At 54.7% G+C, this 21,249-nt stretch overlaps 2 protein-coding genes across 12 annotated transcripts in view; one reads left to right on the top strand and one right to left on the bottom strand.

Moving 5' to 3' along the window:
• The window catches only part of TMOD1 (tropomodulin 1), a 29,141-nt gene extending 27,664 nt beyond the window's left edge, over nucleotides 1–1,477 (top strand). For all 5 annotated transcript variants that reach the window (XM_075931218.2, XM_075931217.2, XM_075931214.2 and 2 more), the window contains one exon: nucleotides 444–1,477. In XM_075931218.2, the coding sequence (XP_075787333.1) occupies nucleotides 444–446 (3 nt within the window). In that variant the 3' untranslated portion in view covers nucleotides 447–1,477. The remainder of the gene's footprint in view (nucleotides 1–443) is intronic.
• TSTD2 (thiosulfate sulfurtransferase like domain containing 2) overlaps nucleotides 881–21,249 on the bottom strand; it is a 29,742-nt gene continuing 9,373 nt past the window's right edge. The window contains exons 1-10 of one of the 7 annotated variants that reach the window (XM_075931210.2): nucleotides 18,797–19,191; nucleotides 17,437–17,614; nucleotides 15,079–15,407; nucleotides 14,172–14,283; nucleotides 11,424–11,549; nucleotides 10,114–10,219; nucleotides 7,773–7,882; nucleotides 7,051–7,209; nucleotides 6,267–6,405; nucleotides 881–4,671 (exon numbers count right to left, since the gene is read on the bottom strand). In XM_075931210.2, coding sequence (XP_075787325.2) covers nucleotides 4,415–4,671; nucleotides 6,267–6,405; nucleotides 7,051–7,209; nucleotides 7,773–7,882; nucleotides 10,114–10,219; nucleotides 11,424–11,549; nucleotides 14,172–14,283; nucleotides 15,079–15,407; nucleotides 17,437–17,604 — 1,506 coding nt within the window. In that variant the 5' untranslated portion in view covers nucleotides 17,605–17,614; nucleotides 18,797–19,191 and the 3' untranslated portion in view covers nucleotides 881–4,414. Of the gene's footprint in view, nucleotides 4,672–6,266; nucleotides 6,406–7,050; nucleotides 7,210–7,772; nucleotides 7,883–10,113; nucleotides 10,220–11,423; nucleotides 11,550–14,171; nucleotides 14,284–15,078; nucleotides 15,408–17,436; nucleotides 17,634–17,871; nucleotides 18,685–18,796; nucleotides 19,192–21,249 lie in introns of those variants that run through there. The other 6 variants (XM_075931207.2, XM_075931209.2, XM_075931204.2 and 3 more) reach the window with 6 other exon arrangements.

Raw genomic sequence — 21,249 nt, 5'->3', positions numbered from 1 at the left:
AAAATCTCAGTCCTGAGTCAATGGACGGCAGCTGAAGCCAGAGGCTTTCAGATTAAACATTTGGCACACATTGTTAACAAGCCGGCGGTTAAGCACTGGAACAAACTCCCAAGGGAAGCGGTGGATTTCCCCCCTCGATGTCATCTGATCAGAACTGGAGTTTCCGAAGAGATGCTTTTAGCCAAACACAAGTTATTGGACTCAGTGCCGGCATAGCTGGGTGAAATACTTTGGCTTGTGCTGTACAGGTAGTCAGGCTACATGGTCTAGTGGTACCTTCTGGCCTTAAACTCTATGGAAAATCCCCCAAACTCCGCCCCCCCTACACCTACACCCACACGCACATGAGTTAAGTTCTGGTTTTACACGGTCTGTCTGCTATCACCTGCTATCTGTGTGCGCAGCGTCTGCCTTGACTGACCCTTGGTCCTGCTCTTTTTCAGTGAGGAAGAGGAGACTTGCCGACTTGAATGGGCCGTTCTATCCCAAGTGCCGAACTGGGGTGTAGCTCCCGGCTGTGAAAATCGTGCCTGGTGGTTTGTGCTATTCTGTGGAAATCCGATGGCAAAGTGCCTGCACAGAAAGATCCGTGGTGCCTACGCTCTGTGTTGCATCCTTATGCACTAAAGGTTTAAATTAACTAGTGATTGTAGGTGATGATTTGATCAAACATGACTACTGATGTTTTCTTTAGAGTCAAGCCAATCCAGTTACAGCAAGTTGCCAATTTTAAGCAGTCTCAGTTTAGGATACATCCCAGCACAAAAGTGACTGTTAATTCATGACTTGATTTCTCTTAGGATTTCCTGTGTGGTGTTTCAGATATATTTAGGGTGTGTTATGCATGAGTGGAAAAAATTACTGCTCTACACAAGTTGCATAAGTATTTAAAAATACTTTTATTTTTTCAACTTGCTCTCAAGTATTAGATACATTAGCTGTTGGACAAGCATTTCTACTCTCCTACCACGTTTCTACTGTCCCTTTTAGGAACTTGTAAATTACAGTTAAATACCAACATTTACTCCAATGTTTGTAGACAAGATGTCAAAACCACCCATATTTTCCCTAAAAGAATTCATCACTCCCCCCACCAAACACAAAGAACACGAGGCCACTGATTATGAAGTAACAGCTCCATCAAAACAGAGCAGTCATTATTGAATGGGCTGGTTGAAATCTTCCAGTCTCCTTTCACGTGGCTGTGGAAAACCATTGCTTTGAGAGATTGGGAAGGAAATCCCGACTCCACTGAAGTAAGGAGCAAACTCTCATTGGCTTCAGTCGGGGCAGGATTTCCCCCTGGACCGTCTGTTGGAAATGTGTCCGTGGTGTTTCTACTGGGCCTTGTAACGAGTGCACTGAAGCCCTCACTTGAAGTCTGGTTTTCTGGCTGGACAACCATGTTATTTATCTGCAAAACTTCTTGTTCTGCTGGAGACTTTATTTTACCAACATCCCAGGTTTCTGAATAGTTCACCCTACTAACAACATGACTTGAAAATGCCCCGCCCAGGAACCCGTGTCGTTCAGGGGGCCATCTGAGTAGTTGGATAAACACACGAGGCAGCTGGGCTTGTGTGGGTGATGTCTTTCTAGGGAGGAATTTCCCGCGGGTCAAGGAGCGGGTACCTCCCCCGCAGGCCATTACACCCACCCCGACTCCCAGGGATGCCAGCGGACGTTTGGCTGCACAGCAGGCTGTCTGCCCAGGCAGAACCACTGCCAACCGAGGGCCTTTGTTCATGCACTGAAAGCCTCCAGCCAGCCTTCTTCACTGAACAACCTTCTGCCTGCTGCCGTTCCCACTGGAGGGCTGCAGTCTGCGCACTGTGTATTACAGCAAAACTTCCACCCATTTCAGTAGCATTTTTGCATGAGTCAGGCTTGGCCCCGATTTACTGTAGCTCTGACTGTCACACGGGAACCTGGCGCGGGCAATATAAGCGTGTTTGGCTGCTGCTCGTCAAAGCCTAATAAATGTCTCCTACGTGACAACGAAAAGGTGCCCACAGAATATTTTGTACAATCCCCAATGTTAGAGAATGCTGCCCAGCCCGCCGGGCCTGCTTAGGCCAACGCCATTTGGACAGCGCCAGGCACGTCCGCGAGAACATCAGGCCAGATCCAGTCGCTAGCGACTGGCAGAGTTGCCCATCCAGACTGGCACAGTTCCGACTCGGGAATGGAGACTGGAACTGACCCAGGTGTGCACGGCCTGCCCAGATGCCCTGGGTGGGTGGGGAGTGCTGGAAGGGGCCCTGCTGTGCAGGCTGAGGGGAGGCTCTTACTCTACATGAAAACAGCTCTTAAAAAGCACTGCACCCTGCTGCCGGCGCATCAGCGCCCCCCTGCTGAGGGAGGCGGCAGGCAGAGCCGGTCTTAGGGGTGGGCGAGCCGGGTGGGTGCCTGGGGCCGCTGACAGAGCCCGAGGGAAGTCCGCTCAGGACACACGACAATTAAAGGGGCTGCGACTGCATTTTGGTGGGGGGTTTTTTTTTGCTTGACAAATTTTCCCCAGCAGTTGCCTGGGGCTGCCAATTGATTATGACTGGCCCTGGAGGCAGGGCTTGTGCATGCAAGTTGGGTGCCTGGGGCGAGCCCGTGCACTCCGTAGTGCCGCAGGTGGTGCTGGAATCACGGGGGAAGAGCGCAAGCGTGGGCCAAGCAGAGCGAGGACTTGCACAGCTGAGAAGAGGGCCCGGCGAAAAGCACCTGGCTCTGCACCAGCAGAGCTGCAATAAATGATGGCAGGTCGCTCCCGCTGGAGGCAAAGGGGATCCCTGCCTGCAGCGAGCATGGGGCCTGCGTGGACATGTACCCGCTCAGCGTGCAGGCGGTGGCAGTGTGCTTCCGTGGGTGTATCTGGCAAAGGCCACGCCCCGGACACATCTATACACTAAACCTTAAAATGGAGGGCACGGAATGAACTTGCCTTCTATGCTGGAGATGGCAGCTGCCCCCTTGTCCCCTACAGCCCCCCGGTCTCCTGCTCCTGCCCCGAGGCAGCACTGACGCAGTCCAGCAAAGGCGGAGCAGTAAGGGGGGCCGGGGCAGACCTCCCCTGATTGGAGCCGGGGGCAGAGGGAGCCTGGGCTGCCCGTCTGACCACTGCGGGAGCGGTGCAGTCCGCAGGGTGGAGAGGGAAGTGTTGAGGGAGACTCCGATGAACGCCTGGCAGGGGAGGACGACCGTGACTTGGCCAGAGGGCTAAGCCATGCAGGAGAGGTGCTGCAGCTGCTGCAAGAGCGCAGAGGCACCGTGCACGTGGCAGAGGCACCGGGCTGCAGCGCGGCCGGACGGGCAAGGCGGGCAGGGCGTCTATTTGCTCTTCCTCACCGCGGGCCCAGTGACACTGAGCAAAGCCGCTGTCAGGACACAGCTGCGAACTGACTTTCCCTGGGACCCAAGGGCCCGTTGCTCAGAGGATTTGCTTCTGCAGGGACAAGTTTTCCAAGCGAATAACAAACCCTCTTTGCAGAGGCTGTATTGGCAGGTGCGTGAGCAGCCTGGCCCTGGCCCAGGGACTACCAGGGCATCGCGTGAGGGTCCGGTGGTTAACAGGCCTTAGCAAGGGCTGAGGGTGACGTGTGCTGGCTCCACGGGGATGCATCTCGCTCCTCGCGATCTCCACACTGCTCCAATGCCCGGGGGCTCCTTGCTATTTGCACCAGGCCCCTGCTTCCCTCAGCAGCTGGCTCCACTTCAGAGCTCCCGCGTCTGCAGGACTCCCAGCACAAAGTGAGGCCTGGGCCGTATCGTGGGCATTTAAAAGATCCATCCCGGGAACTGCGGCTGCCATGGGCTCTGCGCGCCTCGAGGGAGGACAGAGGCTGCAGGGACGTGCCTGTCCCCCTCTTCCCACACAGCACACCTGGCCAGGTGAACCTCTCCACGGCCACTGAGCGGCACCAGCGTTTGCTCTGGGGCAGTGGTGGGTCCAGGCACTGGCCTCACACTGCTGGTCACGAGTGTGACTTACCCTGGACACGGGCGTGGAGACTTGGCTGCTGGTGTTGGAGTGGAGAATGGCCCCAGCCGCCGTCTGCGTGTGCTCCCAGCGAATGAGAACCTGCTGCCCCCTCGCTAGCTAGGGCCCTACGGGACGGGCCCCCGACACACCCAGCCCAGACTTTGCTTGTTCTTTTACCTGCTACTTGGTTGGGAGGGGCCGAGCCCCATGAGGAGTCCAGCACCTGCCAAGTTCTCCCTGGTGCCCCTCGCACTGGGGGAGGCGGAAGAGTGACTTTGCTGCAGCGGGAGGAATCCTTGCACCACTGTTGTCTGACTCTTGGTGTCCCCGGTGCAGCGACACAGGCTGAGCGTTTCGAAGCCATCGCAGGGTTCTCAACGAGTGACTCGGATTCAGCATAGGAAGCCCCGAGCCTAAACGCAAGTGTAAGCTGTGCAGCATCTAACGTCCGGCGCCGAACACGCTCCCTCCGGCGTGTTGGGCTGGTACCCGCTGCCGTCGGTCCGTGCACTCGCACTCCTCCTTGGCCAGCCGTCCTGAAGGGCGTGCAGCCAGCTCCAGCCCCTTCTCCTGACAAGCGGGACAGCAAGCTGTGAATCCCTTTGCTCGGCAGCCTGGGCAAGCCAGGACAAGCTGCCGGCAGTGTGGGCTGGAGCACAGTGTGTACTGGTCCCACGGCGCCCCGCAGTACCTGCATTCTGGGGAGAGGAGACGCCAAGCTAAACCCACGCCGCCCTGTCTGTCCCGTTCCATCGGGGGCCTACGCAGCCCTTGGAGAACGTCCCTCTGCAAACCCTTCATCCTTCAGGGCACTGCTCTCTGGCTCTGCCCGGCTTCCTCACCAGACTGAGGTCTAGCCCTGCCCACAAAGGGGCTGTTAACATGGATTTCCGTGTTAACAAGCTTAAGGCAAACTCCTTCCTGCTACCAGGGCCCCCAGTGCAGGAACCGGCTGGCCCCAGGCAGTGGCCCACGGCTCCCCGTGGCTAGAGTGCAACCAGGCATGGAAGGGCTGCCTTGGGACCACGCTCTCAGCCTTGGGCACTCGCCCCAGGGCACGTCCCTGACTGAGCCGCTTTCCCCCGACTCAGTGGCACCGCCGGGAGCGAACCCTGGCTGCTAGCGGCGCACTGAGCTGTGCCACTTCCCGCCAGGCCAACGGGCACTCTGCGCCCAGCACCAGGCCGGTCTCCTTCTCGATGGCAACCGAGCTCTGAGTAGGCATCTAGAGACAGCAGCGCCGCCCTCTGGCATGCACACGACTCTCGTCAGCAGTAGCAGAGAGGCCACGGGCGAGATCAGGCCACGGCCTATGCTGGCCACCGCTCGCCAGCAACCTTGGTCCAAGCTGGAGAGCAGGTCCCAGCTGGTGTGGTCACGCATCTTGGCTACGTCTAGACTGGCAGGATTTTTCGGAATTGCTTTTAACAGAACAGTTTTCCGTTAAAAGCATTTTCGGAAAAGCGCGTCTAGATTGGCAGGACCCTTTTCCACAAAAGCACTTTTTGCGGAAAAGCGTCCATGCCGATCTAGACGCGCTTTTCCGCAAAAAAGCCCCAATCGCCATTTTCGCCATCGGGGCTTTTTGCGCAAAACAAATCTGAGCTGTCTACACTGGCCCGTTTGCGCAAAAGTTTTGTGCAAAAGGGACTTTTGCCCGAATGGGAGCAGCGTAGTATTTCCGCAAGAAGCCCTGATTTCAGACAGTAGGAAGTCACTGCTTTTGCGGAAATTCAAGCAGCCAGTGTAGACAGCTGGCAAGTTTTTCCAGAAAAGTGGCTGATTTTCCGGAAAAACTGGCCAGTCTAGACACAGCCCTTCAGCTTTTACTAGCATGAAACCCAGTTCCCGGGCCTGCCTACGCCTGGAAAGCCAGGCCCAGCCGGTGCCTCACGGGCTGGTGCTACCAGGTTTGTTTCTCCCAGAGCGTGGCAGCCCGCTCTGCCAGTCTAGGCCTGGGGAGCCAGCTCCCTGTGCGGCTGGCCCAGGCTTAGTGCTGTGCTGCTCCGTGGTTTGAGCAGTAAAGCAGGGATGTAAAAGGTAACTGGTTAAACGATACAAGTGCAATAGTTTAAGGGGTTAACCGTGTGGCTGGGGTTCAGCGCTCCGTGGATTAGTTACTTTAAGGGAATTCAGTGGCTGGAAACAGGCAGCAAGGCCAGCCCCCCGAGCCAGCGGCTGCCTGCTGCCTGCCCGCAGGCACCCCACAGGCCCCAGCCTGAGAGCCTCTGCCTGGAGGGCTCGGGGCGACTAGTGCAGCTGCCTCCTGCCATCAGGGACGCGAGCGCCCTACCTGCAACCACGTCCTCGTTGGACGAGATGGCGAAACGTCCGTCGAACACAAACAGCTTCCCCCGGTAGAACCCATCGGGAAACTCCTCCAGGTACTTGTGGATGCCGCCCTGCAGCTGGTAAACCTCCCTGCATGCCGCCTGCGGAAACAAAGCGCCAGCCCGACTGGCCTAGGCCGTGCCACGCTGCCTCGCGCGCCGCTGGATCCCGGGACTGCCCCTTGCCCACCCAGCCCGGCCGGCCACCCTGCAGCCCCCAGCGCCTCGCGGGGCTCTGACGGGCCACTGGGGTACGAGGCAGAGGGGACACTGGATTACCCAGCACTCCTTGCTCTACACAGGTCAGACTGCACAAGGAGAGCTGGGGGGGCTGAAAATGGAGACACCCCCCATTGCAATTCTCATTTCAGGGAGGGCTCCAACATGAAATGATGGTTTGGGGCACAGGCCGTCCCCTTCTGACGATTCCCTTAATGGAGGGAGACTTACTGGTTACGGTTAACAGCTGGGGTAGCTCCCTACCTGTCATGGGCAGGGGGCTGCAGCAGCCCCCCCACCCCCCCGGCCATTTAATCCATTAAACAGTATGCTTAACCAATTAACCAGGAGTTCACATCCCTAATTCCCACCACATGTACAAACACCACGGGCCTGACGCTCTATAGCCACCCTATACACCACATTGCCACCAGCCAGTGGCAGAAAAGGCCACCCCCACAGCGTCCTCCCCGGCTGGGCAATGGATGCCCCCAGCCCCTGGCCTGGTGCTCCCAGCATGGCCCTCACCTTGGCGCGGAGGTAGGCGGAGCCGCGCTCGCAGCGGATGCCTCCCGTGCAGTACATCAGCACTCGCTTGTTTTCAAAAAGCGCCCGGTTCTCGTCCACGTAGCTGGGGAAGTAGCTGAACTTCCTGATGTCGGGAGCCAGGCAGCCCCGGAAGTGACCCTGTGGCCAGAAGCGGCCGTGTGAGCGACACACTGGCAGGCGTGAGCTAAGGAAAGAGCCAACCCTGGGGCCTGGCCCTCCAGGTCACGGCACCTGCCTGGGCTCGGACCCCGGAAGGGTCTTTCCGCACCTAATGCCCACTGATGTAAAGGAGAGTTGGTTCGGCACACGGCCCTCTGGGCCTCACAGCCTGGGGATTCTAGTGCGCCAGCCACACGTGCGACGCTGCCACCCAGCACACAGGAGGCACCTGGCGGAACCGAGGCCGTCTTGCTGCTGCACTGCTGGCCAGTAGCAGGGGCTTTGGCTGGCATGGCTAGATGCGAATAGCTTTGGCGTCCCCCTCTTACACTGCGGCACAGCACTGAGCTGTAGGCCTGCCCTCAGCACGGTGCTGAGTCATCTGGCAGGCCCGGGCTGCTTGGGGCAGCGTGCCCTTTGCGAACCGGCACCCCAGAGAGCTGCCAGGTAGCATGGCAGTCCCTCCTCGCCCACCCACACGGACGGGGTGAAACGAGCCCCCGCCAGCCGCACCCAGCAGGGAGCAAGTGCACACCACTTACTATTTTACTCTCGTAAAAGTTCCTGCAGTCCAGTAACACAGTGTCGCTTTGGGCCTGAGAGAGATACTGTTCTACTTCTTTATGGAACTCCTCGGGGGATAAATGGACCCCTAAAAATGAAACAGCACATGGAGAGGAGCGCTGACACGCTGAACTGGCTTAAATTCACCTGGCCTCTCTTCTAAGCCAGCAGTGATGTGCTCCTCTGGGACCGGCCCACTGCCGGAATGTCAGCTGGTCTCATCCCACACGTCCTGGGCAAACGTCTCTGTGACCTCGCTCCTCGGGCTTCAGCCAATGAACAAGTGCGCCAGAGCGGGTGGGAGGGAACAAAGGGGCCAAGCTGCGTCTGCCTTGCAGTGGGCAGCCAGGCCTGCTCATGTGGCATTTTACACTCCCTACTCCCAGGTGTCCTGGAGACACGAGGGCGGGGCCAGCAGGGCCTGAATGAAAGGAGCACAAAGGTATCCCGGCTGCCTGCCCCGGGGGAGGTGTGAAGACGTGACGGCCCGGAGCAGCGCCACGGCTTTCACAGCGTGGCCAAGCAGTGCCCCCGGCTGCATTCGTCTCCTGGCACCGGAGATGTGAGGACGAGGCTGTTTGCCAGAGAGCAGCACTGTCAGCCTTGGCGAATGGAACCCAGCAGGCCGGCCCTGCACTTGCTAACCTGCCTCTAGCCGGAGGGAGGGAGGAAGGGAGGGAGGGAAAAAGAGCTTTGCACTCAGGCCGTTCGGTTCTTCATGTCTGGACAATGATGTCAAGGGCGCCACACTAAGACCATCCAAGGCCCGTGTAGTTGCTGCCCTAGTTGGTATTTGACTCGGCTTAGCAGTGAGCAGCTCTGTAGCCCATTTCCAGTCCCTGAAGCCATGCAGCCATGCTCTGGTGAGCTAGCGTGAGCGCCGCTGACTATGGGTATTCCAGTGTGTGTGCTGCTCTTCTGCTACTGCCCCCAGTGCAGCCAGTACCTCCGGCGTGGCGCTGAATAAACCAACGGCACAAATGTCAGCTCCAGGCTCGGGGGAGAGACTGTGATGTGAATCTGGGGGCCGGGTGGGCCAGAGACTCCCTGCCCTCCGCTGCTCTACCTGAGAGCCAGTGACTCATGCCAAGAACAAGATGCAAAACCCCTGACGTAAAAACAACTCTGGTTCCAGAGAGCGAATGGCAGGCCCGTGAGGAATCCTAGCGCTACAGTTAGCAGTAACCTAGCTGGAGCTGAGAGAGTCTCTCACTGCAGCCCGGAGTGGAGGGCCAGGGAATCATCCATACAAGCCTCTTCCTCCATGGCTGCTAGGCCTGGAGCTGTGCCTCTAACAACCTTTCTATTGGCCGACCTGCCTGAGCAGCAGAGGCCACACAAGATGGAGCTGGGACTAGAACCCAGATCTCGGACGCAGCGGATTCAAGTCTCAGCCATTCAAGCTCTTGAAATGTATGTGCCCGATCTCTGGGCTTGTCCAGCCCGTCTCTTACTCCTGCTCTAAGAATGAGCCCAGATTTCCCTTCCAGAACCAAGGAAACCCAACTCTCAACCCTCTGCTGCTTTCCATCAAACAGCTGTGTAACCGGCGGGCAAAGCGTGCTGGTTCGAGCAGCGTCCGGCTGAGGGGCAGCCCTGCCTTTCCTCTTAAAGGAACCGTGCGGGGGCACAGAGATCTCCCAGGATGGGATTTCTTTCTTGGCAGTTAAGGTTGCAACTTTTACACTCTGTAAAATCCACCAGATTAGGACAAATCACCCTGAAAATGGGCAGGTCAGAGGCCTGGCAGCAGCAACACATGGTCCCTTCTGGCAGAACCCAGCTTAGAACCAGCTACTTCCCAGAACAAAGCCAGTGTTGGAATCTCTTTGCCAGTCTGATGCTGAGAGAGGCTAAACCAACTCTGTCCTGGTGTGTGTGTTTAAAGCAATTTCTTCGGCTGAAAAACTCCTCCCAATCATTGCATCGTTCATGACCCGTATTTTTTCCTTACAGCCTTTCTTACTCACTACGACTTTTCAAGTGTTCTGTGGTTCACTCTCAAAACGATGGGCAAGAGTCTGTGATCTTAACTATTACTACTTCAGCAAAATGCAAGGGACAGTTTAACCTCGAGCTGCCGAAAGAGCTAAATAGTGTGCAAATCAGTGACCTGATCTCGCAGTTTTGCTACAAAGGGAACCCCCATTGCAAGCCCAGCAGCTCCCCTGGGGATTTTCTCACCCTGCTACCTGTCACGTCCTGCTTAGAGTGCAAAGATGGTGTTCTGGTGAGGGTGCATTGCTCTATCATTTGCCTCACAGTTCAATGCCAAATTCTGCTGAAGACAAGTTACTAGTGTTCATCGAATCACTGTACCAGTTTCTTTGTAGGAGACTTCGTTTGGCTCGATGCCCATCGGCACGATCTCTTCAAATACACCAACTCGCAGGTCCGGGAAGCAGCGTGCTCCTCCTGCGCTGCGCTGGGAAATTAAAAACATCGTCATGCTACCAAAGAGACGCCTTGCTGTCCAGTTAACACCGTGCCAACGGACCCCTTCGGCCCTGCTAAGCGGTCACTGTCTTTCTAGTTTCTAAATTCATGTGAGATGTCGATGCAAGCAGGTCACTCTGGGGGGCTGGATGGCAGCAGGGACGGTGAGGGCTTCTCTACTACCAAGGCTGCCTCTCTGAATCATCAGAGTGGCTGTGGTCCCAGTCCTGTTCCTGGAGGACAGTTATTCCAATAACTATTAAAAAGTCAACTGGCCACTAGCAGAGAGGTGCCAAGGGCTGAGTGGACCATGGAAACTGAGCCAGCGTCGCCCTGCTCGCTACGGTTCCTCTTGGGCAGCCACAAGACCAGGCAGCAGGAAGAGGCCTACCCTGCCGGGGAGTGTGCTGAGTCTATTTTGTTGATGAAGGAAGGTTTCGTTTCCAGGGCTGGCAAGCAGGGACCTTTCATCCATGCTAAATTCACGTCCGATCAGAAGAGTAAATAAAACTCCCTTCTGACCTCTGGCTCCGCTAGTGGGTTTGTGCTTCACTGCGATGTGATCCCTGACAGAGCACCGTTTGGCCTGAGGGGACTGTAGTTAATGGCAGTGTGCAGTGATCCATGAGGCTTGCTGGACCCTGATGGCATCCATGAGGGACCAGCCAGATGCAGGGTTCTGCTAACCACAACGTGCATGGGGGAGGAGCGCTGAGTGTGAAACTTCCATCCTGTGTGGGCAGAATAGGAGATCGTGCAAATTGCACATGCTGGTGTTTGAGCTGGGAGAATGTGATGCAGGAGTGCACAAGTGCAACTTGGCACATATAGGTGAAGGTTTTGCTGCTGTCCTACTGAAAAAAGGCTAAACCAGCACTAGAATTTTATAAGAACTTTTAGTTTAAAGGTGCACAATTATTCCCTCCGGCTGTCTCATTTACAACATAGAAAGGTGTTCTCCCTGGAGACAAAACTACCAATGGGACAGTAAACAATAGTAAAAAAAGTCGGTTATCCCCCAATAAACTGTTGCTTAGGCCAACTCTGCAGGAGTTGAATTCCTTGGGTTTAACGTGGATTTTTAGTGCAATAGAGGGATGCCTCTAAGAAGTAACGTTTATTTCAAATAAGAAATTCTGAGGATAAAAAGAAACATTGGCATAAATAACAGTTTGTGGGCCCCTTTCTCCTACCTTGAAATCCTCTCTGCTCAAAATGTTTGTAAACAGAGGATGGGAAACCATTGCCTCTATATAAAGACTGGTAGCTACTTTGCTTCCACCAACTGTTCCGTTAATTCCTTCTGAAGCAATGCGCACCTAGAAGCCAGAAAGGAAGATTAAAATCTAGTCATAATGCAAACGATCAAAAGGAAATTAATAAACTAGGATCAACTGGGAATGAAAGGAGAAATGTAGAAAATGTTCAGGAAAAGAGAAAAAAGTGGAGGAAAAAGCTACTGTGATCCTTAGAAGTGCAGCAAAAGAAAAACTGCAAAAGGTAGAAATTGTTCTACAGTTGTTTTTGCTCTGTATTGTAAAAAGGATAATGAAGTCAGAAAATCTTGTGCAGGAAGCAGAAAAACTATTGTAAGGGACAAATTCTACAGGAATTAGTCAGATAGACCCTTCAATGGGAGTTTTAGCCGAGTAAGAACAATGATTTTAGTCCTGATAAAACAGGTAGAAAGAGTGAAAGTTCATGTCTTGCAGTAAAATCTATCCAACTTGGATTCATTACACCTAAAGCAGTACAGATTTCTTTCAAAGCAAAGAAAATGTTAGAAAGGATGGAAGCAAATGTTGACTAAATCAAGCGAGACAGGAAAACTCTGAAGCTGACAAGCGTAAATGTAACATCTGTCTTTGAGAAAGAAGAAATGAGAAACTACCAAGTAAAATAAATGAGCAAAGAAAGACGAGGAAATGAATGTATCAGGGCATTTCACTCTGGTATCTAGACTAGGAGCTACATTTAAAAAAAAAAAAAACAGCAAAAAAATAAGGTGCTTTCTCGCTCATTCTCCTGGATACAGGAGCATGACTTTGTGTATAAAGGACTTCGGGGGTTTAGTGTGTTTTAAACATCATCAGTTCTGGAAAGCAGTTCATAGGCCAGACACAGGCTAGGCTCTCAGCCACAATACTGTGCTGTTCTGGGCCCCAGCCCCTATGAATAAAGAAAAACTAAAAATGTAGAAGAGGGGCAACAAATTATGGACAGAGTTGGGAATGCGAGACAGGACAACCGAGTGAAAGGCTCGGAGCCTCAGAACTGGCTGTTCATACCACTGAAACGTTTGTATCTGAATAAAACGGTTCTTCTTTCAGAAGTTTACAGCTGAACATTGGCTTCATGCAGCTTTGAAACTTTACTGTGCAGAAGAAAAATGCTGCTTTTAGCCAGATTAATTTAAATGACACAAGCACAGAAACAGTTTTCTTACCCTATCAAATCTTTTTTTAACTTTCCCTTTATTTTTTAGTAGTTTACATTGAACGCGGCACTGCGCCACGCTTGTTTTGTCTGGTCTCTGCTGCTGCCTGACTGCGTACTTTGCGTTCCAAACAAGGTGTTTGGTCAGCTCATAAGGCTGAGGTCCTACTGTAGTAGAAGTGTCGGGGGTCACAGACCACGGTCTTATTTTCAAGGGAGCTGGACTATCAGTGTTGGAAAAGAAACTACTTGTACTCTGCGAACAGCAGGACAAGAAGCCAAGAGCTGATGCTAAGGAAGGGAAAGTTTAGGGGCGGCCGGGGAGAGAGGCTATCAGAGCAACGGAGCAGCAGAACCAAGTAGCAAAGCAGGCTGAGGAGCTTCAGGACAGGATGGAGAAGACGTCTACGGGAGTTAGGCACTGTCGCCTCGTGACTAGTCCTACAGGACGTAGGGAGTTGGACTAGACGAGCCATGTGGCCATTTTCCAAACCCACACGGACCTGGAAAGGTCTATGTGCTGCTGTGAACTAACTCAGCCCTGCCAGTTGCAGTGGTAGGAGGGGAAGGGCTGGAGAGGAAAGAGCCAGCTTCGCTGGGGGATGAACACAGCTGGGCAGAAAAGCAGGGCTAGTACAGATGGCAGCTGGAACCGCCCTGGTCCAGGGCTGTCTGGAAGTATCCGGGCACCTGGCCAAGGGCGTTTCACTTGAAGGGCAGTACAGCACTTGAGAGCTGAACCCAGCCGGTGGGTAACTTTGAAAGGGCTGAGAATGCTCCTCTGTGCTGTGATTGTGACATTAGACTGTGTTAGCCCAAAGGGGACTGAGCTTTGTAGTAACCTGGCTGGAGGGCAGAGCCACATAAACCACCAGAGCGGGCAGGAAAGCGTGGTTGGAGAAACTGAGGTAGAGGCAGGCCTGCGGTACCACACCTTGCTACGAGATCACGCGCGGGGGCCCTTAGGCTAGGTCTACACTGCAAAGGTTCTTGTGCAAGAACACGCCCACATTGCCATGTGAGCTGTGCTTTTGCACAAGAGCGCCCATGGCAGCGTGGACGCTCTCTTGCGCAAGAAAGCTCTGGTGGCCATTTTAGCCATAGGGCTTTCTTGCGCAAGAAATCCCTGCTGAGCGTCCACACTGCCCTCTTGCACAAGAGGGCTTACACCTGATAGAAAAGAGCATAGCTCTTGTGCAAGGAGCCCTCGTACCACGCCGTACTGTGAACGTCCTTGCGTGCGGGCAGTGTGGACACTCTGCAGATTCTTGCGCAAGAAGCCGCTAATGTAGACAGAGCCTTAATGTCTGTGAAGCTCTGAGGCACAAAAACCTGCCTGACAATAAGCAGCCCTACCTGTATGCAGCCCTCCACAGCAGTTGTGAAACGCTTTGCTCTCTCCCTCAGCGCAATAGTGCTGGCGCCAGCCTGGCTTTCTGGTGCATCATTTCCCATTGAAGAGAGAGAAATAGCAAGAGGGAAGCAGCCGCTCCTTATACACTTACCTTGCCAGTGAGATGAAGCTGCTGGCACAGAGACTGCTGCCAGCCACAGAGCCTCTCTGGGTTTTCCACCTCACAGTAACAGTAATACAGCAGCACTTCTCCCTCGCCACTGCTACGAGTACCGCAAAGGAGAACAAACAGGAAGGGTACTTGAGTCGGCAGCACGAGATCTTGCAGTTAATTTGTGTCAAACGGAATTCATCCTGAGGGACAGGCCAAGGCTATGCGGTTTGCTTTCATTCACTTCAGGGAGTGGAATTCAGTCAGAGCTGGTGCAGATCTCTGTGGCCCTAGTGTTTTCTATCCTTGCCTTGGCAATGTTAACAAAAACTAACCGGCCTTTCATGGGCTACCATTGCCAGTAGCTCGTACCTTAGCCACATTTGAGGACCAGATTCTTTAAACACGTGCACTGCAAGGTCTCGTATTTTCCAGACATGTCAGAGACTCCTTGGGGACACAGGATGAGGTTTGAAAACAAAACCATTTTAATTATCCAAGCGCAAAAAAATCCACTTCTTTTTAAGGGCCATTTGGGGCCCGAATTCTGAGGTGGTGCACGCTGGACTCACAGTCAGTAAGACTCGCATGCACCCACGCTCCATGGCACAGGTCAGAAAGGCTGCACAAGGTGTATTGAGGAAGTGGGAATGAGGCCAGGGGATTCCAGGACACTGGGTAAGTCTTAGGGGGTCTAGAGGAATCTAAACATGTGACTAGGATGAAAGGAAGCTGTGAAGTTGTGTCAGCTAAGGCCCTGTCACATACAAAAGCTGCAACAGTTTAATAAACAATTGTAAATGGCTGTGGCTAAATGAGTGCAAATAGCAATAGGAATGCTCTTCCCGGGGCTTCCCCCAGGCTCACAGTAAGAAACAGGTTTCATGTTGTTGAGGCAATTCCTTACCTTGTCAGTTCATCAGAACTAATGTGGCTTGTGTCTGGGAGGCTCCCAGAGAGCTCCTGGCTGTTATAAGGGGGACCTCTCAGCCCATTTGCCTTGTCTGCAGAAGCTGGGTTTCCTGAGGTGCCGGCTTCTGCAGCCAACTGCTGTAAAATCAAGCCCGTCTGCTGCTGGATGACGCTGGAGTGCTGCGTGGCCACGTGTCTGTGCATGCCGGTGAGGTCTGGAAAGGTTCGTCCGCAGCATTCCCACCACTGTCCCACTCTGCATGTGGCTGGCGGGCAGCGAGCTGCAGCTGGCACTTCCTTTGCTTTGACAAAGAGGGCAAAGGCCTGCAATACATCACAAATGTTGTCAGTTAGGCCTCCGTTTCTTCCTGGAGCCGGTCATGCAACTCCCCGCTGGATGAAGGACAAATCTCGGGCTTTTAAACAGGTTGCCCAAAAACTGCTAAGCAAGTGCCCTGGGATTCCTCAGTGCTGCCACTTCTGATGAGGCCTTCCATCTGCCCTGCCCAGGCTCCTGGTCTCGTTAGAAACAGCTGCTCAACTGGAAAAGGCGGTCTACGCATTCTCTGCACACCTAGATTTCCAGCACTTGCCAGTTTTACTGTACCTAAACAATGCAATGCTTTTGTTTTAGTCTTGGAAACTTAGAGAGCACCCTTACAGGACATCTTGAAAATATCCCTTTGCATACAAATGCCAATTTTTAGGTATGAAAATGGGGAATAACATTAACAACATGAAACTGTTCCTTTTCCGTGTCTCATATTTGGCTGAGGTTTTCCCCCACCCATGACTGTTGCACACAACCAAGTGATTAAAGACACAATATTTCTCTTTGTCGGTGTATTTGACAGTATTCTATATAACAGTCAGTTTCACTATAATCAGTTGCTATTGTGGTTTACTCTGGAGAGACAGAATCATTGTATGTAAAGTGGATTTCACTGTTACACCAGAGGACACCCGACCACAGTGCATATGTGAAACTTTCACATAGCAACACTGTAATGGGAAACTTAAAAAAAAATACTCTACACCTGCCAAATTGACAGGAGGAATCAGAGGCAGAGTTTGGACGGGAAACTTTAATCATTTTTTCTTTAAATGTTTGATTTCAAGTGGCGAATGTTTCTTTAACATTGAATTGGTGGCCCTGGCCTCTGTTTGTCAGAGGCTGGAGAGGGATGGCAGGAGACAAATCACTTGATCATTGTCTTTGGTCTGCCCCCTCTGGGGCACCTGGTGCTGGCCACTGTCGGCAGACAGGATACTGGGCTAGATGGACCTTTGGTCTGACCCAGTACAGCCGTTCTTATGATTTCTCTGTGTTTGAATTCTAGGTTTCAGATTGAGCGTTTCATTTATCCTGAAGCAGCACTGTGACAATACTTTATGCACCGTCATCCACCAACAAAGAGTTTAAGTATATGCTAAACTGTAAGCAAGTACCTATTCAACAAAGCACTTACATGTAAGAACATGCTTAAATGCTTTGTTGAATTGGGCCATTACACCAGATCTATCGCCATTTGCATTAAAGCAACAATTCTCAACCAGGGATAAATGCAGAGGTCTTCCAGCAGTACAAATGTAGCGGTGTTAGTCTGGGGTAGTTGAAGCAAAATGCAGGACAATGTAGCACTTTAAAGACTAACAAGATGGTTTATTAGATGATGAGCTTTCGTGGGCCAGACTGAGGAAGTGGGTCTGGCCCACGAAAGCTCATCATCTAATAAACCATCTTGTTAGTCTTTAAAGTGCTACATTGTCCTGCATTTTGCTCCAGCGGTACAGTGACTCATCTAGCTACTTGCCTACTGCTACAACAGGCCACATAAAAAGCACTAGCAAAGTCAGTACAAACTAAAATTTCATACAATGACTTGTTTATACTGCTCTATATACTGTACACTGAAATGTAAATACTATATATATATATATATATATGCCAATTGATTTATTCTATAATTCGATGGTAAAAATGAGAACGTAAGCTGTTTTTCAGCAATAGCATGTTGTGACACTTTTGTATTTGTATGTCTATTTTGTAAGCAAATAGTTTTTAAGTGAGGTGAAACATGGCTGTACACAAGAAAAATCAGACACCTGCAAGGAGTACTGTAATCTGGAGGGTTTGAGAGCCTTAAAGGAATTCATTGCATACCCCTTTAATTTAAATACGATACCAATGGAGCCAGATTATTTTTAATGTATTACTATAACAGGAATTAAGGGTGTAGCATGAATGAGATAGGAACTCTGTAAAGCCAGTTCTTACAAGATAACAAAGAAACTGTGCAATTGCATACTCTGAAGTAAGAACATACCCAAAAAGTACTGTACTAAAATGTACCTTCTTCCTGGCAAATGCATATTTCTTCCTCACACTGGTATCTAATTCCACTCTGTGGTTGCTTTTGGCTGCCAAAGGTAAAGGATCCTTCAAGTCCAAATCTGGAAATCTTAAAATACAACACTCTGCTTCATCTCCTCCATCTAGCAGCACAGAAGAGGGAATCATTGCTGTGTCACTGCAATGAGAGACAATTCCTGTTCCGTGATCAAGGAAAAACACATGCAAAACACAGATCTGTAAATATGCTGATCAGACATTCATAGCACGTAATATATTATCAGTACTATACATTCAAAACAATAAATGCACATTACAGACATACCTTGCTAAAGGCAGTCTTTGCTACTGCCCTGCCACAGCAAAAAAGTCAACCAGCAGCAAGCTTTAACATTTTAAGAATCTAAGACTAAAAACAGCATTCACAGAAGTTACCAGATAGCTGCCTGGAGATCTTCATGCCAGGTTTTCAGGGTCAGAAATTTTCAACTGAGTGCAGAACAGTAAGTCCCCATGACCACCTCTTATCTTGCAAGTTTTGTTGGTCAGTGTTACACCGACACACTCATGATTTCAAAAATCCTGACCTGTTCATTGGAGAGGGTGACTGATCAGTGTGCTAAATAGTGCATAGCAGGCCATGGATTTTAGGGTGCCCTCTTCTCTCTCCCTTGCCAGGTAGGCAGATTGGAGTGCTACACTCTGTATCGGAGGAAGCATGCCTCATCTCACACCTCCTTCCTGGAAACACTTCACTTCAGGGACAATTTACAATTCACAACCTTTTTACACTAATTTTATGGACAAAATAACACTTATGGACTGCTCACCTTGATAGTGTTACTATTCATACTAATAAACTGGAACCACATACAACTGCCACAAGGAGGGAGAGAGAATGTGTGATATCTGCGCAACACCAAGAACATACATGTACTTGGGTCTCTAGCATCCTGTCACCTTGCTTCTCTTCCAGAGGTTTCTATTAGAGCACACTAGGAATTCAAGTCTTGCTCAGTCTGGGAGGTGTTCTGTACCAGGGGACATACACTTTCCACAGAGCTGGCTAGAAAGGGGAATTTCCATCCTGCAGAAAATACCAACATTCTGAAATTTATTTGGGAACAAAAAGTCAAGTTTTTGAACCTTTTCACAGCATGGAAATTCCAAAAAAAGTTTGATTCAGAACATTTTGTTTTTATAATGTTGAAACATGTTAGACATATATTTAACGTAGAATATCAAAATGAATGAAATCCAGGAAATCAAAATGAAATATTGGTGCCTTATTGAAACAACATATTTGGACTTCACATCAAGCAATCCAAAATAATCTGACACTTGGCTATTGAAAATGTACCTGTTCCCTCAAAATGGTTTTAGACTAGTGGACCCCAACCTTTTGGGGCTCCCGGGTGCCAGGGGGTGGGGCCATTCATTGTGCCAGGCGCACAGAGGCGGGGCTGCATATGTGCCCGGGGATGGGGCCACCCATACGCCATGCGCCTGGGGTTGGAACAGCCCATGCGCTGCATGCCTGGGGCTGGCGCCGCTCCTGTGCCGCGCGCCCAGGAGCCGGTAGTGCCTATGCACCGCGCGCCTGGGGCCAGCGCTGTTCCTATGCTGCGCGCCCAGGGGCGGGGATGCCCGTGTGCTGCGCGCCCAGGGGCGGGGATGCCCGTGTGCTGAGGGCCGGGGCGGGGATGCCCGTGTGCTGAGGGCCCGGGGCGGGGATGCCCGTGTGCTGAGGGCCAGGGGCGGGGATGCCCGTGTGCTGAGGGCCCAGGGCCGGGGATGCCCGTGTGCTGAGGGCCCGGGGCGGGGATGCCCGTGTGCTGAGGGCCCGGGGCGGGGATGCCCGTGTGCTGAGGGCCCAGGGGCGGGGATGCCCGTGTGCTGAGGGCCCGGGGCGGGGATGCCCGTGTGCTGAGGGCCCGGGGCGGGGGCCCGGGGGCGGGGATGCCCGTGTGCTGAGGGCCCCGGGGCGGGGATGCCCGTGCGCTGAGGGCCCCGGGGCGGGGATGCCCGTGTGCTGAGGGCCCGGGGCGGGGATGCCCGTGTGCTGAGGGCCCGGGGGGGGGATGCCCGTGTGCTGAGGGCCCCGGGGCGGGGATGCCCGTGTGCTGAGGGCCCGGGGGGGATGCCCGTGTGCTGAGGGCCCGGGGCGGGGATGCCCGTGTGCTGAGGGCCCGGGGCGGGGATGCCCGTGTGCTGAGGGCCCCGGGGCGGGGATGCCCGTGTGCTGAGGGCCCGGGGCGGGGATGCCCGTGTGCTGAGGGCCCGGGGCGGGGATGCCCGTGTGCTGAGGGCCCGGGGCGGGGATGCCCGTGTGCTGAGGGCCCGGGGGCGGGGATGCCCGTGTGCTGAGGGCCAGGGGGCGGGGATGCCCGTGCGCTGAGGGCCCGGGGCGGGGATGCCCGTGTGCTGAGGGCCCCGGGGGGGGGATGCCCGTGCGCTGAGGGCCCGGGGCGGGGATGCCCGTGTGCTGAGGGCCCCGGGGGGGGGATGCCCGTGTGCTGAGGGCCCCGGGGGGGGGATGCCCGTGCGCTGAGGGCCAGGGGGCGGGGATGCCCGTGTGCTGAGGGCCCCGGGGGGGGGATGCCCGTGTGCTGAGGGCCCCGGGGGGGGGATGCCCGTGTGCTGAGGGCCCGGGGGGGGGGGATGCCCGCGTGCTGAGGGCCAGGGGCGGGGATGCCCGCGTGCTGAGGGCCAGGGGCGGGGATGCCCGTGTGCTGAGGGCCCCGGGGGCGGGGATGCCCGTGTGCTGAGGGCCCGGGGGGGGGATGCCCGTGTGCTGAGGGCCCGGGGGGGGGATGCCCGTGTGCTGAGGGCCCCGGGGGGGGATGCCCGTGTGCTGAGGGCCAGGGGCGGGGATGCCCGTGTGCTGAGGGCCCGGGGCGGGGATGCCCGTGTGCTGAGGGCCCCGGGGGCGGGGATGCCCGTGTGCTGAGGGCCCCGGGGGCGGGGATGCCCGTGTGCTGAGGGCCAGGGGCGGGGATGCCCGTGTGCTGAGGGCCCGGGGGCGGGGATGCCCGTGTGCTGAGGGCCCGGGGGCGGGGATGCCCGTGTGCTGAGGGCCCCGGGGGCGGGGATGCCCGTGTGCTGAGGGCCCGGGGGGGGGATGCCCGTGTGCTGAGGGCCAGGGGCGGGGATGCCCGTGTGCTGAGGGCCAGGGGCGGGGATGCCCGTGTGCTGAGGGCCCGGGGGCGGGGATGCCCGTGCGCTGAGGGCCCCGGGGCGGGGATGCCCGTGTGCTGAGGGCCAGGGGCGGGGATGCCCGTGTGCTGAGGGCCGGGGCGGGGATGCCCGTGTGCTGAGGGCCCGGGGGCGGGGATGCCCGTGCGCTGAGGGCCAGGGGCGGGGATGCCCGTGCGCTGAGGGCCCGGGGCGGGGATGCCCGTGTGCTGAGGGCCAGGGGCGGGGATGCCCGTGTGCTGAGGGCCCGGGGGCGGGGATGCCCGTGTGCTGAGGGCCCGGGGGCGGGGATGCCCGTGTGCTGAGGGCCCCGGGGGCGGGGATGCCCGTGTGCTGAGGGCCCGGGGGGGGGATGCCCGTGTGCTGAGGGCCAGGGGCGGGGATGCCCGTGTGCTGAGGGCCAGGGGCGGGGATGCCCGTGTGCTGAGGGCCCGGGGGCGGGGATGCCCGTGCGCTGAGGGCCCCGGGGCGGGGATGCCCGTGTGCTGAGGGCCAGGGGCGGGGATGCCCGTGTGCTGAGGGCCCGGGGGGGGGGATGCCCGTGCGCTGAGGGCCCCGGGGCGGGGATGCCCGTGTGCTGAGGGCCCGGGGGCGGGGATGCCCGTGTGCTGAGGGCCA

This window comes from Pelodiscus sinensis, chromosome 6, assembly GCF_052426305.1.
Source record: "Pelodiscus sinensis isolate ZL-2025 chromosome 6, ASM5242630v1, whole genome shotgun sequence".
In the NCBI taxonomy this organism is placed as follows: domain Eukaryota; kingdom Metazoa; phylum Chordata; order Testudines; family Trionychidae; genus Pelodiscus; species Pelodiscus sinensis.
This window is presented reverse-complemented; position numbering and strand designations above follow the sequence as displayed.